At 42.5% G+C, this 19,293-nt stretch overlaps 1 protein-coding gene across 1 annotated transcript in view; it reads right to left on the bottom strand.

Moving 5' to 3' along the window:
• LOC109864870 (palmitoyltransferase ZDHHC9-like) overlaps positions 1 to 19,293 on the bottom strand; it is a 42,508-nt gene that overhangs the window by 7,023 nt on the left and 16,192 nt on the right. The window contains exons 2-4 of the mRNA XM_020452893.2: positions 16,072 to 16,232; positions 3,773 to 3,931; positions 577 to 714 (exon numbers count right to left, since the gene is read on the bottom strand). Of these exons, the coding sequence (XP_020308482.1) occupies positions 577 to 714; positions 3,773 to 3,931; positions 16,072 to 16,232 (458 nt within the window). The remainder of the gene's footprint in view (positions 1 to 576; positions 715 to 3,772; positions 3,932 to 16,071; positions 16,233 to 19,293) is intronic.

Below are 19,293 nucleotides of genomic sequence, written 5' to 3'. Positions count from 1 at the left end.
CCCCTCTCACTCACTCCACTACACCATTAAAAAAAGAAATGATTAATACAAATTAGGGACAACATTGACAGCACGCTGACTGAGGCTTGAATTAAGCTCAGAAGCCTGGAGCTAATTATTCTGACTTTAAATGCTCTATGCTTTTCCCTGCCTCCTGCTGTCTGTAAAGGCCCATATAGGAACACAAAGGAGAGTGTGTGTCATCCAGGCAGTTAGCGTTGCATGTCACTTCACGCTTTAGTCAAGCCTCAGCTGAACTAGGTCTCGGTTTTCATATTTAGCCCACATCACTCACTTGACAAGCCCCATCCAGTTTGGTTACATTCCCTCAACTATCAATAGTGACAGCTTCCTGCAAACCTGTGCATTTCCTATCCACCAATCTGTAAACACCATGTCTTGAAATCTGTCATGGTCCGAAACTGACCTGGACCTACCTTAGAATATAATATCAAAAGCTGCTCTGGTCTTGGCTGTGACACAACAGTAACATTCCGGCGTGCCAAGCCCCACACATACACACACACACATATACCCCCCCCCCCCCCCTCCCTGTAGCTCCAGGAGAATACTCACGCATCACCACGTGTACGATATTGAAGGTGAAGATGTAGATGGTGAGCAGAGACAGGGACAGGGTGAACAGGTAGAAGTAACGGTAGTTCCTCTTGCCCACACAGTTGCCCACCCAGGGGCAGTGATGGTCAAAGCGATCTGTAGAGAAGAGGGGGATGAGGTTAAAGACCAATGAGGTTAAAGACCGATGGGAAGAGGTTCTGGGGCCATGGGATCAAACGCCACTCCATCATAGACACAAAAAAACTAACTTAGTTCAATTTAACTTGGAGATGCCAATGAGTGCATAGGACAGACCCTTCCCCAAAGTTCTGCTGGTTTAATGTATCAAAGATAGTAAAAGAGATTTGACTAACAAAGAGTAAACTGCAGGCTATAACAAAGAGAGACACACACTTGACTAACAGAGTAAACTGCAGGCTATAACAAAGAGAGACACACACACACACATAGACCAGTAATGAATTTGGCAGACCAACATATTGGCATCACATTGCCTTCCACGCGTTTAGCTAGGTAGACATTGACAACTAATTCGGACAACAACCTGTTCAACAAAGGTAAAGCAGCCATTATCCAAATGTCCTCTGCTACAAAAGGTCACTAACCCTCAAAGACGAGCGCACGGTTATTACAAGCAATAGGAGCCATTTCCTTATAATTCCCTCTGGTCTGAATATAGTGACCCCCCCATCTCATTATTACCAGAGTCAATGCCGGGTCAGATAGCTTCCGAGGCAAAACATCTTTCTTTAAACGGTTCTCCCTGTGGCAGATAACAAGCACACCCTGGATAGTTTCACAACATTATTTAAATGAGAATTATGACAGCATGCAGGTGGGAAGACTTCTGCATTGGAGCATAATAACAATGAGGAAGAACCATCAGATGATCTGTTGATGTACGGTATATGAGCCTCATGTAGATAATAGACTACTAAATCATATATGGCACACACGCCCGCAAGTACAGAGTGAGGATAGAGAAGACGGTGGAGGATCAGTGTGTGCCTCTATGCACAGTCATGGTTAGAACACAGGGCCGTCTGTGTGGGGCCAGTGCACCTGCTGCAGTCTGTCTGGGTCACACAGCCCCATCATGACACAGCAGCCTGTCTCCTTACAGGATACTCTGCACTAAGGGCTCTATACAATCAAGGAAGGGAGAGGGTTTGATGTACATACAGCTTTTCCCAGGAGCAAGACGAAACAAAAATACACTACTTCTTCCTCAATGCAATCAAGTCTGTGTTGTATTTCACTGAATTATTTTTGTAAAAAAAGAATCAAATCACATTTTGAATACAACTAGTGGGCGTGGTTATTACAGTGCCTTGCGAAAGTATTCGGCCCCCTTGAACTTTGCGACCTTTTGCCACATTTCAGGCTTCAAACATAAAGATATAAAACTGTATTTTTTTGTGAAGAATCAACAACAAGTGGGACACAATCATGAAGTGGAACGACATTTATTGGATATTTCAAACTTTTTTAACAAATCAAAAACTGAAAAATTGGGCGTGCAAAATTATTCAGCCCCGTTACTTTCAGTGCAGCAAACTCTCTCCAGAAGTTCAGTGAGGATCTCTGAATGATCCAATGTTGACCTAAATGACTAATGATGATAAATACAATCCACCTGTGTGTAATCAAGTCTCCGTATAAATGCACCTGCACTGTGATAGTCTCAGAGGTCCGTTAAAAGCGCAGAGAGCATCATGAAAAACAAGGAACACACCAGGCAGGTCCGAGATACTGTTGTGAAGAAGTTTAAAGCCGGATTTGGATACAAAAATATTTCCCAAGCTTTAAACATCCCAGGGAGCACTGTGCAAGCGATAATATTGAAATGGAAGGAGTATCAGACCACTGCAAATCTACCAAGACCTGGCCGTCCCTCTAAACTTTCAGCTCATACAAGGAGAAGACTGATCAGAGATGCAGCCAAGAGGCCCATGATCACTCTGGATGAACTGCAGAGATCTACAGCTGAGGTGGGAGACTCTGTCCATAGGACAACAATCAGTCGTATATTGCACAAATCTGGCCTTTATGGAAGAGTGGCAAGAAGAAAGCCATTTCTTAAAGATATCCATAAAAAGTGTTTAAAGTTTGCCACAAGCCACCTGGGAGACACACCAAACATGTGGAAGAAGGTGCTTTGGTCAGATGAAACCAAAATGGAACTTTTTGGCAACAATGCAAAACGTTATGTTTGGCGTAAAAGCAACACAGCTCATCACCCTGAACACACCATCCCCACTGTCAAACATGGTGGTGGCAGCATCATGGTTTGTGCCTGCTTTTCTTCAGCAGGGACAGGGAAGATGGTTAAAACTGATGGGAAGATGGATGGAGCCAAATACAGGACCATTCTGGAAGAAAACCTGATGGAGTCTGCAAAAGACCTGAGACTGGGACGGAGATTTGTCTTCCAACAAGACAATGATCCAAAACATAAATCAAAATCTACAATGGAATGGTTCAAAAATAAACATATCCAGGTGTTAGAATGGCCAAGTCAAAGTCCAGACCTGAATCCAATCGAGAATCTGTGGAAAGAACTGAAAACTGCTGTTCAAATGCTCTCCATCCAACCTCACTGAGCTCGAGCTGTTTTGCAAGGAGGAATGGGAAAAAATGTCAGTCTCTCGATGTGCAAAACTGATAGAGACATACCCCAAGCGACTTACAGCTGTAATCGCAGCAAAAGGTGGCGCTACAAAGTATTAACTTAAGGGGGCTGAATAATTTTGCACGCCCAATTTTTCAGTTTTTGATTTGTTAAAAAAGTTTGAAATATCCAATAAATGTCGTTCCACTTCATGATTGTGTCCCACTTGTTGTTGATTCTTCACAAAAAAATACAGTTTTATATCTTTATGTTTGAAGCCTGAAATGTGGCAAAAGGTCGCAAAGTTCAAGGGGGCCGAATACTTTCGCAAGGCACTGTATCTGGAAGGAAGGTGGTTTACATGGAACTGCCCTGTGTGTGGTTTTAACATTGACAAATCAATGTAGGCAAGGTCAAGTCTTGAGCAAACATTTAAAAACTTCTGTAGAATGTGTCCTTCACCCACTGATAAAAGAAAAGCTAGTCCCCAACACAATACCCAGTGTCAGAGTGAATTCTTCTATGATAACAAAATGAATTAAAAACTGAAGAGAGCAGGAGGAGACGAGTGCTCTCCCTTACCCACGCAGTTGTCACATATACTGCAGTGTGAGGCACGAGGTGGTCGGAAGATCTTGCAGGTGTAGCAGTACTTCAGTTTGACGATCTGCCCATTGATTTGGACATTGCGGATCCGAGGTGGAGGTCGCTGCCCAGCCGGGACGTTCCCATTGGTCGCCTCTGTGAAAAACGGAGGGAAAGGAGACATCAACAAAAGGTGCCCATTTTGGTTTATACTCAGTTAACAATCTAGTCATTATCATACTGTGTAATGCAAGTTTCACAAATACAGGTTTAGCCTACTCTTGGTATAAATTGTATTTTAACCAGGAATAATGCTAATTTTTATTCAGTCATGTTTTAAACAAGGTTGGTCACATTTAGGAGTCACAGACCACAGGGAAATTACACTGAACAAAAACATAAATGCAACAATTTCAAAATATTTTACTGAGTTACAGTTCAAAAGGAAATCAGTCAATTGAAATAAATTCATTAGACCCTATGGATTTTGGAATACAGATATGCATATTTTGGTCACCATGGATTTGAAAACCAGTCAGTATCTGGTGTGACCAACATTTCCTCATGCAGCGCAACATCTCCTTCGCATCAAGTTGATCAGACTGTTGATTGTGGCCTGTGGAATGTTGTCCCACTCCTCTTCAATGGCTATGCGAAGTTGCTGGATATTGGAACGCGCTGTCGTACACGTCGATCCAGAGCATCCCAAACGTGCTCAATGGGTGACGTCTTTTGAGTATGCAGGCCATAGAAGAACTAGAACATTTTCAGCTTCCAGGAATTGTGTACAGGTCCTTGAGACATGGGGCTGTGCATTATTATTATCATGCTGAAACATGGAGGTTAGGTAGAGTTGAAACCAGGATTCATCCATGAAGAGCACACTTCTCCAGCATACCAGTGGCCATCGAAGGGGAATATTTGCCCACTGAAGAAGTCGGTTACGACGCTGAACTGCAGTCAGGTCAAGACCCTGGTGAGGACGACGAGCATGCAGATGAGCTTCACGGAGACGGTTTGACAGTTTGTGCAGAAATTCTTAAGTCATGCAAAACCACAGTTTCATCGGCTGGTCTCAGACTATCCCGCAGGTGAAGAAGCCAGATGTGGAGGTCCTGGGCTGGCATGGTTACACGTGGTCTGTGGTAGTGAGGCTGGTTAGGCATACTGCCAAACATCTTGAGGCGGCTTATGGTAGAGAAAGGAGCATTCAATTCTCTGGCAAAAGCTCTGGTGGACATTCCTGCAGTCAGCACACCAATTACACACAGACATCTGTGGCATTGTGTTGTGTGACAATACTGCACATTTTAGAGTGGCCTTTTATTGTCCCCAGCACAAGTTCCACCTGTGTAATGATCATGCAGTTTAATCAGCTACTTGATATGCCACACCGGTCAGGTGGATTAATTATCTTGGCAAAGGAGAAATGCTCACGAACAGGGATGTAAACAGATTTGTGCACAAAATTAGAGAGAAATTAGCTTGTGTGCGTATAGAACATTTCAGGGATATTTTATTTCAGCTCATAAAACATGGACCAACACTTTACATGTTGTGTTTATATTTTTGTACAGTACACATTCAGTCGACTAAATATACCAGACTAAACCAAAGGATACATTTTTCTTTTAAATTGACCCACAGTGCCTCTACTAGACAAATATATAGTAGAGTGTGTAATGAGAATCTTCCACTGCCTGTTGCCAGCTCCACTGCCTGTTGCCAGCTCCACTGCCTGTTGCCAGCTCCACTGCCTGTTGCCAGCTCCACTTCAAAGAATTGTATTCAAAGCCGGTGGAAATCAAGGTTCCTATTGTGTTGAATATCTACACAGTAAAGCTGTGAGTTGAGCCACACCAGCTGATAAAGATGAAGGGCTTTGAAAGTACACACACCCGAATAGTTGAACCTTAAGAATGTCAGTGAATGACATTTATTTTTTATTTATTTTTTTAAATCATGATGTTATTGTTATTTATTAGCCTGGACCTGGGACAATGTGTCGTGCTGTGTCAGGGTATATAGTAGAGGTCGACCGATGATTATTTTTTTTTCAACATTGATACCAATTATTGGAGGACCAAAAAAAGCTGATACCGATTTAAAAAAGAGAAAGAAAAAAATAAATAAATAAATAAAAAAAAAAAAAAAAAAAAAAAAAAAAAAATCGGCAGATTTTTATATATATATTTGTATAATGACAATTTCAACTACTGAATGAACACTTATTTTAACTTAATACAATACATCAATAAAATCTATTTAGTCTCAAATAAATAATGAAACATGTTCAATTTGGTTTAAATAATGCAAAAACAAAGTGTTGGCGAAGAAAGTAAAAGTGCAATATTTGCCATGCAAAAAGCTAACATTTAAGTTCCTTGCTCAGAACATATGAAAGCCGGTGGTTCCTTTTAACATGAGTCATCAATATTCCCAGGTAAGATCTCTCTCTCTCTCTGAGTGCAATTTAATCAGCCATAATCGGTGTCCAAAAATGCTGATTACCGATTGTTATGAAAGCTTGAAAAATCGGCCCTAATAAAAAAAAAATGTAAATCCTGTTTTACAAACACTAGATGTACAAAAGTATGTGGACACCTGCTCATCGACCATCTCATTTCAAAATCATTGGCATTAATATGGTGTTGGTCCCCCCTTTGCTGCTATAACAGCCTCCACTCTTCTGGGAAGGCTTTCCATTAGATGTTGGAAAAATTGCTGTGGGGCCTTGCTTCCATTCAGCCACAAGAGCATTAGTGAGGTCGAGCACTGATGTTGGGCGATTAAGCCTGGCTTGCAGTCGGCGTTCCAATTCATCCATAAGGTGTTTGGTGTGTTTGAGGTCAGGGCTCTGTGCAGGCCAGTCAACTTCTTCCACACCGATCGACAAAGCATTTCTGTATGGACCTTGCATTGTGCACGGGGGCATTGTCATATTGAAACAGGAAAAGGGCCTTCCCCAACTGTTGCCACAAAGTTGGAAACACAGAATTGTCTAGAATGTCATAGTCAGCGTTAAGATTACCCTTCACTGGAACTAAGGGGACTATCCCGGTCTATGAAAAACAGCCCCAGACCATTATTCCTCCTCCAAACTTTGTAGTTGGCACTACGCATTGGGGCAGGTAGCATTATCCTGGCATCCGCCAAACCCAGATTCGTCCGTCTGACTGCAAGATGAAGCGGGATTCATCATTCCAGAGAACACGTTTCCACTGCTCCAGAGTCCACTGGCGGCGAGCATTACACCACACCAGCAAATTGCGCATCGTGATCTTTTAAGCTTGTGTGTGGCTACTCGGCCACAAAAACCCATTTCATGAGTTTCCCGGCAAACGGTTCTTGTGCTGCCTTGCAGAAGTATCCATCCCCCTTGATGTTTTTCCTATTTTGTTGCATTACAACTTGTAATTTAAATGGATTTTTATTTGGATATGATGTAATGGACATACAAACAGTCCACATTGGTGAAGTGATTTAAAAATACTTGTCAAAATATTCTAAATTTACGGAAAAGTGGTGCGTGCATATGTATTCATCCCCTTTGCTATGAAGCCCCTAAATAAGATCTGGTGCAACCAATTACCTTCAGAAGTCACGTAATTAGTTAAATAATGTCCACCTGTGTGCAATCTAAGTGTCACATGATCTCAGTATATACACACAGTCGTGGCCAAAAGTTTTGAGAATGACAAATATTAATGTCCACAAAGTTTGCTGCTTCAGTGTCTTTAGATATTTTTGTCAGATGTTACTATGGAATACTGAAGCATAATTATAAGCATTTCATGTGTCAAAGGCTTTAATTGACAATTACATGAAGTTGATGCAAAGATTCAATATTTGCAGTGTTGACCCTTCTTTTTCAAGACCTCTGCAATCACTGAGAATCACTGACATGTCAGCTGATCTTTTGTGGCAGTGCTGAAATGCAGTGGAAATGTTTTTGGGAGATTCAGTTAATTTGCATTTCAAAGAGGGACTTTGAAATTAATTGCAATTCATCTGATCACTCTTCATAATATTCTGGAGTATATGCAAATTGCCATCATTCAAACAAAAATGTTTGAAGGCCCCAGAGTCTGCAATACCACTAAGCAAGGGGCACCACTAAGCAAGCAGCACCATGAAGACCAAGGCACTCTTCAAACCGACAAAGTTAAAGTTGTTGGGAAGTACAGATCAGGGTTGGGTTATAAAAATATATACAAAACTTTGAACATCCCACAGAGCACCGTTAAATCCCTTATCATTTTTTTTGAAAGAATATGGCACCACAACAAACCTGCCAAGAGAGGACTGCTCACCAAAACTCACAGACCAGGCAAGGTGGGCATTAATCAGAGGCACAACAAAGATAACCCTGAAGGAGCTGCAAACTCCACAGCGGAGATTGGAGTATCTGTCCGTAGGACCACTAAGCCGTACACACCACAGAGCTGGGTTTTACAGAAGAGTGGCCAGAAAAAAAGCCATGTAATAGCCTTAATTTCTTAGAACAAGAATAGACTGACGAGTTTCAGAAGAAACTGACAAATAGATAGGCTAATTGATATCATTTGAGTCAATTGGAGGTGCACCTGTGGATGTATTTCAAGGCCTACCTTCAAACTCAGTGGCTCTTTGCTTGACATCATGGAAAATTCAAAAGAATTCAAATAATCGTAGACATACACAAGTCTGGTTCATTCTTGGGAGCAATTTCCAAATGCCTGAAGGTACCACGTTCATCTGTACAAACAATAGTACGCAAGTATTAAACACCATGGTACCGCGCAGCCGTCATACCGCTCAGGAAGGAGACGCGTTCTGTCTCCTAGAGATGAACGTACTGTGGTGCGAAAAGTGCAAATCAATCACAGAACAACAACCTTGTGAAGATGCTGGAGGAAACAGGTACAAAAGTTCCTATATCGACATAACATGAAAGGCCGCTCAGCAAGGAAGAAGTCACTGCTCCAAAACAGCCATAAAAAAACAAACTACGGTTTGCAATGACTCCAAGCATACTTCCAAAGTTGTGGCAAAATGGCTTAAGGACAACAAAGTCAAGGTAATGGAGTGGCCATCACAAGGCCCTGACCTCAATCCCATAGAAAATTCATGGGCAGAACTGAAAAAGTGTGTGCGAGCAAGACGGCCTACAAACCTGACTCAGTTACACCAGCTCTGTCAGAAGGAATGGGCCAAAATTTACCTAACTTATTGTGGGAAGCTTGTGGAAGGCTACCCAAAACATTTGACCCAAGTTAAACCATTTAAAAAGGCAATGCTACCAAATACTAATTGAGTGTATGTAAACTTCTGACCAACTGGGAATGTGATGAAAGAAATAAAAGCTGAAAAACCACTACTGTTATTCTGACATTTCACATTCTTAAAATAAAGTGGTGATCCTAACTTTTACGAGGATTAAATGTCAGGAATTGTGAAAAACTGAGTTTAAATGTACTTGGCTAAGATGTATGTAAACTTCCGACTTCAACTGCATGTAGTGTAAATCACTTATATTTTAATTATTCAAATAACATTACTGAATACTGCCAGGGGGAATGAATGCAAGGATAGGTGGAGAGACATCAGAACTTGAACCAAATCAAACATTTACACAGTTTGCTCTAAAAGCATAGAGGCCATACCACCCCCAAAGTCTTTGTATGATTGAACAAGAGGCTCTGCAAGAAAGCAGAATACATTATTAAAAAGGATCTTGCTACCACCATTGATGAAAAATGTACAAATCAACACCATGTACAGGACAAATCAGCACAGTGTACTGTACAGGACACAAGACGGTGGTTGTTAATTAATTAAGGGAGCACTTCAGCGGTGAATGAGACCATACATGCGGTCCTTTGTGAAGAGCTGGTCCTGGTCGGCCCATTATATATTCCAGGAGGATAGGCTCTCATCCGATAAGTTGTCCTCCAGGAGCCAGCTACTAACGGGTCTAAGTGACAGAGCACCACAGCTGAGCCTTCATCAATATGCCGGGCAGCCTGGGTTCTAGAGCCTGTCTCCCATTAACACACCCCACATTCCCATCACAGACCCCACCGATTGCCACGCTGGCCAATGATGGCACATTCAAGACATTTTGGGGATGTAAAGGCAAGATGAAAACTCTTCTGGCGACTCTACCAATAAAACGAGGCAGGCATGCTAGAACGTCACGATTCAAAATCAAAGTTAGCAGGCAAAACCTTTGCAGTGGTTTTAGTTAAGGTAGTTGATGCAAATGAATCACTTGCGAAATGCACTCATTAAAAATAACCTCTGATCTCCACCTTGCTAGATACTATTTAGTATTTTATTCAAGCGGATAAGATGGTGACGTACTGTAGGCAGTGACATATTTCCTCTATGCCAAAAAAGTATATGATTGAACACAGACCCAAGTAAGTCACTGTTGACTAGGGTCAGATTTTTTGAGACTAGTGTACGATGAGGAAGACCAGTTTGAGAGCAAAATACGTTGAGGGCAGGATCCTGCTGCAGAACACCAAACGCAATCTGTGACTCAAAATACTAAACAAGGTCATGTCACACAAACTGAACGGCCTTGCTGTTCTAAGTAATGCCATTATGGCCATTGTTAGACAAAATCCCTACATCCATTAATATGTTAGCCCAATAGCATGTTAGCTAAATAACGATTAGCCGAAGAGGCAATAACAATTCACATGTTATCCTAATAGGCAATCGCCTTTAGCATGGTTCACTGTTGTCTCACTAGAAGGCCTGAGTCAGAGCCATCACAAAGGAAGCAAATCAGTCCAACAAGCAATATCCATTAGCATCTCTATGCATTCTGACTGGAAGGCTTGAGTCAGAGCCGTGACAAAAAAGGAGCACTGCCAGCAAAGGCACTCTCAGTGGACCACCTACAGGATAGGCAAATCATTTCCAGACCGCTCATCTGTAGACAAACTCTGACGAGTCCCCCACCCAAGCCTCTCGACCATATGGGGATGCATGAAGGGCACTGTGAATCTTCCCTGCACATTGAACAGCTAGAGAGAGAGGGAGAAAGGGTTGGGCTGTGGCAGGGCTACTGCAGAGCAGACAGGCTTTTCCCTCAAGAGATGGACAGGAAAGAGAGTCTGGCTAAAAGAGTGGATAGTCCACTAGGGACTGGTCAGGTTATCAAAAACAAAGGCCATTACAAGTGCAGCAATGTACAGCATGTTCATTAAGAGCCACATCTGGCAAGCTTATACGTGGGAACATAGGAAGGAAAACCCTCCTATTTGGTTGTGCTGTCATAATAATGAATGCATACTAATGTTGTCTAGGTAATGAGAACGGCATGGAGGGCCAAACTGATGAATTCAGACGTCATCAAGGCTCGAAACAGTACACCTCAAATTGCAGAAAAAGTTGGTAACAATGCAGGGTTTTGACTAGGGGATAAGCTCTGAACAACATGGATGATTAGCTAACCTTTAGTGGCATAAAGCATAACAAACATGAATTAACCAACAGGCAGGTGCTCTGGTCTCCACACTGCTGCTTGACACACACACACACGTCTGCTGCAGTATTCATGACTCTAAAATGCTTTACACTTCACTTACTTCTTAAATCGCCTCGGGTGGTGGGCCACAGTCCTCCTAGGCCCCACATCCGGAAGAGACTTCGCTTGCCCCTACCCCTTAGGCACTTCATGTACATCGGAGAGGATTAGATAGGCCTGAGCAGCATGACAGTAGCTCTACCTTATCTCTGATAGGCTAGATGGAACGCTCACAATATTGCTTACCTTAAACTCTAAAATTCTTTCAGAGCTACAGAAAATGTCACATTACATTGACTCAGTTTGGGTTTCAAATCTACAAATACACTGAACAAAAAAATGCAACCAATTTCTAAGATTTTACTGAGATAGTTCATATAAGGAAATCTATCAATTGAAAACAATTCATTAGGCCCTATTTTAGGCTTAGGCTTGAAAAAGTTCCCACATATGCTGAGCACTTGTTGACTGCTTTTCCTTCACTCTGCGGTCCAACTCATTCCGAACTATGCAAATGGGGGTTGAGGTCTGGTCATTGTGGAGGCCAGGTCATCTGATGCAGCAAAATCACTCTCCTTTGTCAAATAGTCTTTACACAGTCTGGAGGTGTGTTTTTGTCCTGTTGAAAAACAAAATGATCCCACTAAGTGCAAACCAGATGAGATGGTGTATCGCTGCAGAATGCTGTGGTAGCCATGCTGCTTAAGTGTGCCTTGAATTCTAAATAAATCACCAGCAGTGTCACAAGCAAAGCACCCCCACACCATCACATCTCCTCCATGCTTCATGGTGGGAACCACATGTGCGGAGATCATAAGCTGACCTACTTTGCATCACAAAGTCAGTGGTTGGAACCCAAAAAAAATCTTTGTCAATGACTCATTAGACCAAAAGGAAAGATTTCCACTCTAATGGCCATTGCTTGTGTTTCTTGGCCCAAGCAAGTCCCTTCTTATTGGTGTCCTTTAGTAGTGGTTTCTTCGCAGCAATTCAACCATGAAGGCCTTTACAGTTGATGTTGAGATGTGTCAGTTACTTGAACTCTGTGAAGCATTTATTTGGTCTGCAATTTCTGAGTCTAGTAACTAATTAACTTATCCTCTGCAGCAGTGGTAACTCTGGGTCTTCCTTTCCTGTGGCGGTCCTCAGAGCCAGTTTCATCATAGCGCTTGATGGTTTTTGCAACAGCACTTGAAGAAACTTTCAAAGTTCTTGAAATTTTCCAGATTGACTGAACTTTTCTTGAAGTATTAGACTGTTGTTTCTCTTCGCTTATTTGAGCTGTTCTTGCCATAATATGGAGTTAGCCCGACCTTGTCACAACACAAGTGATTGGCTCAAATGCATTAAGGAAAGAAATTCCACAAATTAAAAAAGGCACACCTGCTAATTTAAACGCATGAGGTGACTACCTCATGAAGCTGGTTGAGAGAAAGCCAAGAGTGTGCAAAGCTGTCATCAAGGCAAAGGGTGGCTACATTGAAAACTCAAATATAGAATATTTGTTTAATACTTGATTGCATGTGTTATTTCATAGTTTTGATGTCTTCACTATTATTATACAATGTAGAAAATAGTACAAATAAAGAAACCCCTTTTTTTCACCTTTATTTAACCAGGTAGGCCAGTTGAGAACAGGTTCTCATTTACAACTGCGACAAGATAAAGCAAAGCAGTGCGACAAAAACAGATGGGATAAAAAACAAAAAACAAATGGGATAAACAAATGTACAGTCATAACACAATAGAAAAATCTGTATTCAGTGTGAGCAAATGAAATGAGGTAAGGCAATAAATAGGCCAATAGTGGTGAAGTAATTACAATTTAGCAATTTACACTGGAGTGATACATGTGCAGATGAGGATATGCAAGTAGAAATACTGGTGTGCAAAAGAGCAGAAAAACAAAAACAAATATGGGGATGAGGTAGGTAGTTGGATGGGCTATTTACAGATGGGCTGTGTACAGCTACAGCGATCGGTAAGCGGTAAGTTAGTGAGGGAGATATGTCTCCAACTTCAGTGATTTTTGCAATTCGTTTCAGTCATTAGCAGCAGAGAACTGGAAGGAAAGGCGGCCAAGGTAGGGTTTGGGAATGACCAGTGAAATATACCTGCTGGAGCACGTCCTACGGGTGGGTGTTGCTATGGTGACCAGTAAGCTGAGATAAGGTGGCGCTTTACCTAGCAAAGACTTATAGATGACCTGCAGCCAGTGGGTTTGGCAACGAATATGTAGCGAGGACCAGCCAACGAGAGCAGAAATGTCGCAGCGGTGGGTAGTTAATGGGGCATTGGTGACAAAGCGGATGGCACTGTGATAGACTGCATCCAGTTTGCTGAGTAGAGTGTTGGAGGCTATTTTGTAAATGATATCACTGAAGTCAAGGATCGGTAGGAGAGTCAGTTTTACGAGGGTATGTTTGGCAGCATGGGTGAAGGAGACTTTGTTGCGAAATAGGAAGCCAATTCTAGAATTATATTTGGATTGGAGATGCTTAATGTGAGTCTGGAAGGAGAGTTTACAGTCTAACTAGACAGCTAGGTATTTATAGTTGTCCACATAAGTCAGAACCACCCAGACTAGTGATGCTAGTCGGGCGGGTGGGTAGCGATCGGTTGAAGAGCATGCATTTCGTTTTACTAGCATTTAAGAGCAGTTGGAGGCCAAGGAGGGAGTGTTGTATGGCGTTGAAGCTCGTTTGGTGGTGTCATGACTGTCTTGATCAGGTCAGGCGACTACGCCCACTTCTGACCCAAGGGTATAAAACCTGTGAGTATAGAATTTATAACAGGACTACGTGATCCCAGCTGCAGCAGGGTCTGAAAAAGTCAACCAACCCAGAACGCAACGCAAGTTTGAGGACAAAGAAATCCTTTTCTACCCAAGCTACGGATGAGTAGCTGTGTCTAAGTGGGTGAATTCAAGTCAAACCACCTAGCCTCCATCTCCCATCGAATCGTGGTATCTAAAGGGTTTCATTCCTATGCTGTGAGCTCTGAGCTACAGAGCTGTCTGTCCTCAGAAGACCCCTTCCAGAGTAAAGGGTGAGGGAACAGGCTCCTAAGCCCAGAAGGACACTGACACCGGGAGGACGAGCAGGGAGGTGCGCAGAAGAAGTGAGTCATCGAACAACGGAACGGTCCACGCAGAGAATCCCCGGAGATCGTCCCCACGTAACTACATCATTATATTCTGACCCATAAGGGGGGCAGTTTGGGCAAGGCTAGGGTTAGAATAGCATAGCTGACAAATTCACCCAAATGTATATTCTTGTGTACTTTCTTTTTCTCTCTCTTTTGAAATTCCCATTGTGGGTAACAGGCGCCATAGTGTGTTGGCCCGTTATACTAAGTTCTAATCATTAGCCTATAAATGTGTTTTGTCTATGTGTATCTTTCATCATCATTTCAGCTTTTTAGTAAATAAATATTCAATTGAGATTGGTGTGGTACGAATTCATTAGTGGGACCCGGATCCGTGCAGATTCACAGGCTATAAGACGTTCAGAACGAGATTGTTCAGAGGCAACTGGTTAATTAGCGGCTGTTGTATAATCGATATTCTGATATTCTATGAGTTAATTTGGGAAATAGAAACTCAATAAAAACTAGTTTTCCCATGGTGCCCCAGGTTAATAATTGCTTGATTCAGTTAATCATGTAATTAGAAAAATGTAATAATTCGATGAGCAACAGTCGTCACATTAACTAATACAACGTCACGACAGTGGTTTGTTAACACACTATCTAAAGGGCCAGATGTATACAGAATTGAATCTGTAGGTGTCCAAACTTTGACTGGTACTGTATGTATGTATGTATGTATGTATGTATGTATGTATGTATGCATGCATTTTATTTTAAAGGTAGGGACTTGGATCAGAAAACCAATCAGATTCCAGGAACTCTGTACAGATCCTTGCGAGATGGGGATGTGCATTATCATGCTGAAACATGATGTGATGGTGGCAGATGAATGGCACGACAAATGGGCCCCAGGATCATTGTCATTCAAATTGCCATTGATAAAATGCAATTGTAGCTTATGCCTGCCCATACCATAACCCCACCATGGTGCACTCTGTTCATAACATTGACACTGCTCACCCACACGACGACATACACGTCTGCCATCTGCACGGTACGGTTTCTTGCAGTTTGTGCAGAAATTCTTCGGTTGTGCAAACCCACAGTTTCATCAGCTTTCCGGTGGCTAGTCTCAGACCATCCCGCAGGTGAACAAGCCAGATGTGGTGTTCCTGGGCTGGCGTGGTTACACATGGTCTGCAGTTGTGAGGCCGGTTGGACGTACTGCTAAATTCTCGAAAATTACATTGGCGGCAGCTTATGGTAGAGAAATGGGAATTCAATTCTCTGGCAACAGCTCTGGTGGACATTCCTGCAGTCAGCATGCCAATTTCATGCTTTCTCAAAACTTGAGACATCAGCAGCATTGTGTTGTGTGACAAAACTGCACATTTTAGAATAGCCTTTTATTATCCCCAGCACAAGGTGCACCTGTTCAATTATTATGCTGTTTTATTAGCTTCTTGATATGCCACAAACCTTTTGTTGTTGTTGATAATTAAGCTGTGTGTGTGTGTATGGAACACTTCTGGGATCGTTTATTTCAGCTCATGAAACATGGGATCAACGTTTCACATGTCACGTTTATATTTTTGTTCAGTGTATATATGGGATATGGCCTAGGGGTTGTTTCTATACAGGGCCAATGGAAGGATGATAACACAGGTAGGGTAAACTTTCTCACCGATCTCCATCTCGATGAAGGTGGCCTCCTCGGGGAGTGCGCGCGGCAACACGCCTGGGTCACTAAAGCTGGTCCTCAGCAGCATGGCCATGACGAAAAAGAAGAGGAGGATCGCGAAGACCGGGATGGCAGGGGACAGGTGGATTGCCAGGTATGGGCACCTGCAGATGTGACAAGAGGACCATAGATTAATAATATTCCAGCACCACACAACTCTCTCAATGTTGACTGAATACTCCATAGTGAGTGATTAGAATGTCTCCTGACCCCTCCTGTCTCAACCTCCAGTATTTATGCTGCAGTAGTTTGTGTCGGGGGGCTAGGGTCAGTCTGTTATATCTGGAGTACTTATCCTGTCTTACCCAGTGTCCTGTGTGAATTTAAGTATGCTCGCTCTAATTCTCTTTCTCTCGGAGGACCTGAGCCCTAGGACCATGCCTCAGGACTGACTACCTGGCCTGATGACTCCTTGCTGTCCCCAGTCCACTTGGCCGTGCTGCTGCTCCAGTTTCAACTGTTCTGCCTGCGGCTATGGAACCCTGACCTGTTCACCGGACGTGCTACCTGTCCCAGACCTGCTGTTTTCAACTCTCTAGAGACAGCAGGAGCGGTAGAGGTACTCTTAATGATAGGCTATGAAAAGCCAACTGACATTTACTCCTGAGGTGCTGACTTGCTGCACCCTCGACAACTACTGTGATTATTATTATTTGACCATGCTGGACATTTATGAACATTTGAACATCTTGGCCATGTTCTGTTATAATCTCCACCTGGTACAGCCAGAAGCGGACTGGCCACCACTCATAGCCTGGTTCCGCTCTAGGTTTCTTCCTAGATTTTGGCCTTTCTAGGGAGTTTTTCCTAGCCACCGTGCTTCTACACCTGCATAGCTTGCCGTTTGGCGTTTTAGGCTGGGTTTCTGTACAACACTTTGAGATATCAGCTGATGTAAGAAGGGCTATATAAATACATTTGATTTGATAATGTGATTGACTCGTGAAACATTAAGCTAAAGCACGGTAGTTACAGTACCATGTGATTATTCTGTTTAGTTATGATGATGCAAATCCTCATGAATTGTGAGTGGAACATTTTAATTTCTAGTCTTCAATTTCACATCAAAACACACTCAATATCTGATTTAAAAAAAAATGTATTTCATTGGCCCAGGAGCAAATCTGTGGCAGCACAATAATACGGCTGAGAAGATAACTACACCAGAGGTTGAAGAAGCCCTCGTCTTACACATGAGACTATTAGAATCCCCTAATTGTCAACGAAAGCGCTGCACAAACAGTCGGCACTGAGAAACAAGCCTCTACACGTCCTTGTAGAATGGTGTTCAGAAGTTGTTTACTGACGCAGCATGCAGTTAAAACAGTTTGGTCTGCAACCCTTCCCTAGGGCTTCACACACACTGCAGCCATGGCCCAAGAATCAACAACAGCCGGAGACCATGTTTACACTTCTAAACGCTCTCACCCTCCGGAGGGGGGAGGAGCAGTATTAACACGAGTCCAATTGGCACGCCTAAACTGTAAAACTGCCAATAGACTCAGGACGCCACTCTGCAGCCAGGACGCCCCACAAAAAAAGCCCCTTTTCCTGTCATGGTGGCAAAGGCATTCTGTAAAGTGATGCGGCAGATTGGCAAGCACCACAGGCCACTGCATTGAGCTATTAATAGAGAAGTTGCTCTCCTTCTTCCCCGTGTGGAGAGATCATACATCCACAATGTAAGAATATATATCTATAGTACCAATCAAAAGTTGACAACTACTCATTTAAGGGTTTGTCTTTATTGTTACTATATTCTACATTGTACATCAGTTGTGTTGTGACAAGATAGGGGTGGTATACAGAAGATAGCCCTATTTGGTGAAAGACCAACTCCATATTATGGCAAGAACATCTCAAATAAGCAAAGAGAAACAGCAGCATCATTACTTCAAGACATGAAGGTCAGTCAATTCTGAAAATTTCAAGCACTTTTAAAGTTTCTTCAAGTGCAGTCGCAAAAACCATCATGTGCTATGATGAAAAACTGGCACTCATGAGGAGCGCCACAGGAAAGGAAGAGTTACTAGAGTTACCTCTGCTGCAGAGGATAATAGCCTCAGAAATTGCAAACGAAATAAATGCTTCACAGAGTTCAAGTAACAGACACATCAACAGTTCAGAGGAGACTGCATGAATCAGGCCTTCATGGTCAAATTGCTGCGACGAAACCATCACTAGAGGATAACAATAAGAATAAGAGAGACTTGCTTGGGCCAAGAAACACAAGCAATGGACATTAGACCGGTGGAAATCTGTCCTTTTGGACTGAGGAGTCCAAATTAGATTTTTGGTTCCAACCGCCATGTCTTTGTGAGACGCAAAGTAGGTGAAAAGATGATCTCCGTATGTGTGGTTTCCACAGTGAAGCATGGAGGTGGTGTTGTGATGGTGCTTTCTTGGTGACACTGTCAGTTATGTAGAACTCAAGGCACACTTAACCAGCATGGCTACCACAGCATTCTGCAGTGATACACCATCCCATCATTTGTTTTTCAACAAGACAATGACCCAACACCCCTCCAGGCTGTGTAAGGGCAATTTGACCAAGAAGGAGAATGATGGAGTGCTGCATCAGATGACCTGGCCTCCATAATCACCTGAACTCAACCAAATTGAGATGGTTTGGGATGAGTTGGACCACAGAGTAAAGGAAAAGCTGCCAACAAGTGCTCAGCATGTGGGAACTCCTTCAAGACTTTTGGAAAAGTATTCCAGGTGAAGCTGGTTGAGAGAATGCCAAGAGTGTGCAAAGCTGTCAAGGCAAAGGGTGGCTACTTTGAATAATCTCAAATATATTTTGATTTAAAAAGAAATTCATTACTAAATTATTCCATGTGTTATTTCATAGTTTTGATGTCTTCACTATTAATCTACAATGTAGAAAGTAGTGAAAATAAAGAAAAACCCTTGAATGAGTAGGTGTGTCCAATCTTGACTGGTACTAATATATAACACTTCCCTCTTCATAATAATCACATTTGTAATGCCATATAATCTGTGCATGATAATGTACTGCTCCCCATGTGGAGAGATGTATTATGATAACATGTCCTATGAACACCCTCTTCATAATGCATAAGCACATGTATTACGCCTTATGAGCTATACATGACGCATATAATTCCTTATGAAGACAAAATGGGAAAGTATTACCACATC

Source organism: Oncorhynchus kisutch, linkage group LG19 (genome assembly GCF_002021735.2).
Source record: "Oncorhynchus kisutch isolate 150728-3 linkage group LG19, Okis_V2, whole genome shotgun sequence".
NCBI classification, from domain to species: domain Eukaryota; kingdom Metazoa; phylum Chordata; class Actinopteri; order Salmoniformes; family Salmonidae; genus Oncorhynchus; species Oncorhynchus kisutch.
This window is presented reverse-complemented; position numbering and strand designations above follow the sequence as displayed.